Genomic DNA, 6,178 nt, shown 5'->3' on the forward strand with positions numbered 1-6,178 from the left:
GCTTGTCAGGCTCAGGTTCCCATTGACAAGAGGTAGCATCACTCTTGTTCTCAGTGTCTTTCTTTCTTCTTTCTTTCCTTTCTTTCCTTCTTTCCTTTCTTTCCTTCTTTCCTTCTTTCTTTCCTTCTTTCTTTCTTTCTTTCTTTCTTTCTTTCTTTCTTTCTTTCTTTCTTTCTTTCTTTCTTTCCTTCTTCCTTTCTTTTCTTTCTCTCTTTCTTTCTTTCTTTCTTTCTTTCTTTCTTTCTTTCTTTCTTTCTTTCTTTCTTTCTTTCTTTCTTTCTTTCATTATCTGCTGGCTCAGGGCCAAAACATTTAATTTGCTCTTCCAAAGTTATTAATCTTTGTTATTTTGGGAATTCATGCTATTACCCTAAAACAGGAGGGAAGTATACTGAAACACTACCTAGCCCAGTAAGTACTTATCCAACAGAAGCCAAGATAACATCTACAGGTGTTCTCTCTTTGCTCCTGACCATCACATGCATAGTTACTCCATCTGCTAAAGACAGCCTGGACCTGACCAATAAATCATAGCCACCTCTGTAAACACCTGCCCGATAGAGCGAAAGGGAATTCTTGTTGAATGGGAATTCAGGTACTTTATCTGACCTCTCACGTGGCTGCATGCCCAGAAATATGATGATGTAAATGTCTTTCAAGATCTGAACTCTGGGTCTTTGTTGAGTGTGAAGTTGGCTTGTCCTCTGGTGGTGGAATTGTGACATAACAATTTTTAGGATTGTCAGTGTTTAGTCCCCGTGTCTGAACTGTGGATATTTCCTTCAATATTCACAAAGCTGTACCTATTCCATCTGGTTAAGGCCAGAATCAGTAGCAAATACAAATAGTTCCTCCTGTCAGACATTTTTTTAGCAGTTCATGAAAATAAGAATAAGGACGTCATTAATTCTGAGAATTTAATGGCCACAAGGTTATTGGTTACCTAGTATGTGTTTTCCCTATGAGATGTCAAATATGTGATGTTTGGCAAAGTGGTAGGGGTTCTGAGTGACACTAAAAGGTACAATGGTAGAGTGATGGCTCTGGCTCAGACTTTACATGCCAGCCTCATGCTCTCAAACTACTCACTGACTCCTTGTGCTAAGAGAGGGAATCAATCAGCTGGTCCACCTTTATTTTCAACACTACCTCTTTGCCTTGAAGGCTGTCTTCACCATCTTATTCCTATGGAATGCAACAAATGCAACAATTGCATTGACTTGTATTTGAACTTGTACATTGAGTCCTTAGGATCAACACCATGGGACTCAACAAGCAAAAACTACATGTTTCTAAGCCAATTTTGTGATTTCCCCTGGTGCAGTTTTTGTTTAAACCACTCACATTAACTCATTTGAATGACTTACCAAACAGATAGAATACATAGAATAAAATCAGAATAGGAGGAGGAAGTAATATTTAATAGACTTTACAAAAGAGTCCTTTGGGAAGAGTGACTGCTTAGCTTCTGATTCTTGTGGTCAAACTGAAGGTGAAAATACTTTTCTGGAAAACTCCTAGAATCAGATCATTAAATGTTTATGTGAAGGAGAAGTGAAACAATTGAGATCAAACTCAACTTTATGTAGAATTATTTCTCATAATTTCTCATAATTATTTCTCATAATATTTCTCATAATATTTTAAAAATATTGGGTCTATAAAAATATTGGGTGTAGTGGCTCATAGCTACAAGCCCAAATACTTTGATAGATAGAGATAAAGTGGGTAATTTCAGAACAATTTGAGAGATTAGCACCATTAATGTGAAATCTTGTGTCACACCCATAGCAAATATACACTGAGAGCATCTCAGGTGTTGTCTCTAAACCTATAGACAGGTTGCAAAATCATGAAAGAGTGAACTTATGTGTATAATCTTCCCTTGAGAAAAAAGCTCCTCCAGACATCCAGCTCATGCAAGGCTACCTGGAAAGTGATTTCACTTGGATTAGTTGTGCAAATTTTCACCTCCCAGCAAGCTTTCGGTAGTTGGAAATAATGGAACAAATGACAAGACCCATAATAAATCTACATAGCTGTAGCCATCAGATACTTACCAGTGTCAAAAGAATGTGTCTTCAGCCTCTTCAGTAAATGCTGCTGGCAAAATTGGTTAACTATTTGTAGAAAACTAAACCTAGATCCTTATGTATCACACTGCAACACAACAGAACCAACTCAAAATGGGTCAAAGACCTCAGAGTCAAAGCAGACACCCTGAAAATATTACAGGTTGGAAGAGGAGAAACCCTAGGTCTCCTTGGCACAGGCCGAAATTTTCTTAATAGAGACCAAGAAAAACAACCAATCAAAGAAAGGTTGGACAAATGGGATTGCATGAAGTTGCAGACATAGCTAGCAAGATCAATAGAAAGCCCACAGATTTGGAGATCTTCACTAACCATACAACAGACAAGGGTCTCATATCTAAAATATACATGCAACTCTAAAAATTAAATCCCCCCAAAACAAATCTTCAAAGAAACAACTACCCAATAAATAAGTGGGATAAAGACTTAAACAGAAACTTCTCTGAAGAGGAAAGAAGGATGGCCAATAGACACATGAAGAAATGCTCAACCTCTCTAACCATAAAAGAAATGCAAATCAAAACAACATTGAGATACCATCTCAACGCAGTTAGAATGGCTATAATCAAGAACGTTAATAACAACAGATGCTGGAGAGGATGTGTCCAGAAGGGAAGCCTACTGCATTGTTGGTGGGAGTGTAAACTTATTCAACCACATTGGAAAGTACTATGGAGATTCCTCAAAAGATTCCACATAGAGCTCCCCTATGACCAACAATCCCACTTTTGGGCATTTACCCAAATAATCACAAACAAACCATACGAAAGCTACCAGCACAACTATTTATTGCAGCATCATTTACCATAGCTAAGATATGGAACCAACCCAGATGCCCCTCAGTAGATGAATGGATCAAGAAAATGTGGTATATATACACAATGCAATTCTATGCCTCCATGAGGAAGAATGCCATTGCCCCATTTGTTAAGAAATGGAAAAACTTGGAAAAAAATAATTAAGTGAAGTAATCCAGGCCCAAAGAAGCATAGGTCCCATGATTTCCCTTATTTGCAATAACTAGTATATGTCTGAGACAAGCAGGTAAGGTCAGATAAGTTGATGTTAGGAGAAATGAACCCCAAGATAAGTATTCAAATGTGTTTTCTTTCATGCGATTGTTTCTCACATATTTATAAGATGATTTATTTTTTGTATTGAATGTTCCTCCTCCACTGTATAACCCCTGCTTTCACTGTATTTGATGTTGGTATAATTTGTGGAGGGGAAGGGAAAAAACAAATAATTTAAATAGGGATAGAGGTGGACCCATTGCAACAATATGTACAAGTTGTTATGTTGAAAAATGAACTTTACAACTTTGGCAGGGGGGGAATGTTTTGCTGGGGAAGGTGGGGAAGAAGGAGAGGAATAGGAAAGGGAAACAAAGGAGGAGGGAACAATTCTTGATAAGAAATGTATGCATTATCCTGTCCATGTAATAATAACCCATGCATATGGTATTTTCACTATTAAAATAAAAAGAATGTGTCTTCAAAAATTGTGGATGTGAAAACTGGTATATACATATTGAATATAGAATCTATTTCCTTGATCTCACAATTTCACAATAAAATGCCAAATATATGAGATATTAGTGTGAGACATGAAAGTTTAAAACAACCCTAGGAAAACAAGGAAATATACTTTAAGATAAGGTCATAGGTAATTATACACTGGAATCCTGTTGCATATGGGCAAGAAATGACAATGGGGAACACATCAAATTAAAATGTTTCTGCATACCATTAAGGAAATATATACATATATGAATAAATATATATGCATATATATTTGTATTCAGATACATGTATATATACTTACAATGTATATGCATATATACATAAATGTATATATACAGATATCTATATATTCATAAACATATATACATATATCTATATCTTATTTATCTATCTTCACCTATACCCTGGATGGTGTCTTTGATCTTCATTTTTGCTCAAAGCTAGCACTCTGTGCCTTTGACCTCAGCTCAACTTTTGGATTTTTGGTAGTTAGGTATAGATAAGAGTCTCAAAGCTTTTCCTGCTCAGGCTGGCTTTAAACCTTGATCCTCAGATCTCAACCTCCTGATTAGCTAGCATTGAAAGTATGAGTCACCTGTGCATAGCAGGAAATCAAGTAATTTATTTTCTATTTTTATATTTGTATTGTTTTACATCTCACTTGTTTTATTAAGGAAGTTCTTTCAATTGTTTGTTCCTTTGTAATATCTTGAACAACTTGTGATGTTTCATACAATTTTCAGCATTTATACTTTCTTCAAGGACTTAATGTAGTTTTATATTTTATTTTTTATGATTTCAGATTGGTAGACAAAACAGAATCAAATTTAAGTGAATTCTAATGCCATCACTTAGGGGGAATATTTCTGAGAATTTGGGAAATAGTGACGATCCTGGGCTGTGAGCTATCTTAAACCATCATTATGATCATTACCTTTGTTGTAGAAGTGAAAATCCCTTCCTTCTCTGGTTTTTTGCAGAGTTACAACATTAGGGTTTTGTGCATTTCTTGACATAAACAGGCTGACATCTTCACAGAGTTGAAGCGTGTAGAATACCCCAGAGTGGTTGCTGGGTCAGGTGAGAGCATGAGCAGCTCACACTGGCTTTTTCCACAGTCTGTTGAATCCCAGGCTTATGTACCCAAAACCCTAGGAGAGCTTCACAGAACTGGACATTCCTCAATCCTAGTTCCAACTTCTCTATTTACCTAGGAGTACAGAAGATAATATTAGACTCATTTCCTGTATTAAAACAAGTCCTGCTTGGAGAATTTTAGCTGGCTTGTGTTTTACTATGTGAATCACAAAAGATGCCCATATCTGAGAAGAGACATGGCCATGTCTGTGCTTCAAGGGCAGAGGAAGAGAAATGAGACAGAGATAGAGAGAAGCCTTTGCAGAAAGTTGAATGAAAAGCTTGCAATAGTTGTCAGAGCTAGGCTGCATGTGAGAAGCACTGTCAATAGGTAGAGGCACCAGAAAGTGCAGATGGGGCAGCCTTGCCTCTCACTTCTGCTTCCCTGGGAGGTTTATGTTATGGGTTGTATCACTGTGGGTGGTATACTTACATACTGCTGACAGTAATAAGTGGCAAAATCTTCAGGTTGAAGGCTGCTGATGGTGATAGAATAATCTGTCCCAGATCCACTGCCACTGAACCTGGATGGGACCTCAGAGGCCAACTTTGAAGTGTAAAAGATCAGAGGCTTTGGGGCTTTTTCTGGTTTCTGCTGATACCAGTTTAAATTATTGCTATTACCCTGACTGGCTTTGCAGGATATGGTGACAGTGTCTCCTGGAGATGCAGACAGGGAGGATGGAGACTGGGTCATCTGGATGTCACATCTGGCACCTGGTATTGGAAGCATAAAAGCAAATATCTACATTATTACTCATGTTATTACAGATTTCCCTGAAGCCCAGTCAGCACATGCCATAATGGTTAGAGAAATGGTATCTTTCCTTACCTGGAAGGCAGAACAACAGGAGCCCCAGGAGCTGAGCAGTGGTTCTCATGTCCATGCTGTGTGCTGACTGGGACTGACTGCTGCACAGGGTGTGAACAGCCTATATGAAGTCATTGAGACAGTGGGCTATGACCTTGACATATGCAAAAAGATGGAAACAGCTGCAAGACTAGCTCATCTCAGGAAATCCTCACAAGTCTATGGTGCCCAAGTATCTCAGTTTAGAACAGAGAATGTGATTTACGTACACATCACAAGTCATGATCAATCCTCTGTCCTATGAAGATATCTCTTGGTGCCTTCATGGTGAGGACCTGGTTTACTTGAGTGTCTTAATCTCAATTCTATGTAACAACATGAAAGAAAGGATTAAGGAGAAAAATGAGTGTTTCAAGCTCAGGATATCAAAATACCTGTGAACATAAGAGAAAACAGAGTTTGTCATTTAAACTATTCTAATTTCTCTAGATATTGCATCATGTGACTGACAGTGCAGAAAACATAAGCTGCTATATTTTCCAGGAACTCATGCTTCAGTTTATTCCAAAATGCACATATAAACACAAGATAAAATATGAATACAGGCTAACACC

At 37.6% G+C, this 6,178-nt stretch overlaps 1 gene segment (V, D, J or C); it reads right to left on the bottom strand.

Moving 5' to 3' along the window:
• Positions 1–5,147: 5,147 nt before the first annotated feature.
• On the bottom strand, positions 5,148–5,653 carry LOC138825191 (immunoglobulin kappa variable 1D-16-like). The segment is given in 2 exon segments: positions 5,148–5,470; positions 5,586–5,653. Coding segments are annotated over 2 exon segments (378 nt in total).
• Between the last annotated feature and the right edge of the window lie 525 nt (positions 5,654–6,178).

The sequence above is a fragment of the Dipodomys merriami genome, unplaced genomic scaffold (assembly GCF_024711535.1).
Source record: "Dipodomys merriami isolate MVZ:Mamm:240054 unplaced genomic scaffold, mDipMer1.0.p SCAF_136, whole genome shotgun sequence".
Lineage (NCBI taxonomy): Eukaryota > Metazoa > Chordata > Mammalia > Rodentia > Heteromyidae > Dipodomys > Dipodomys merriami.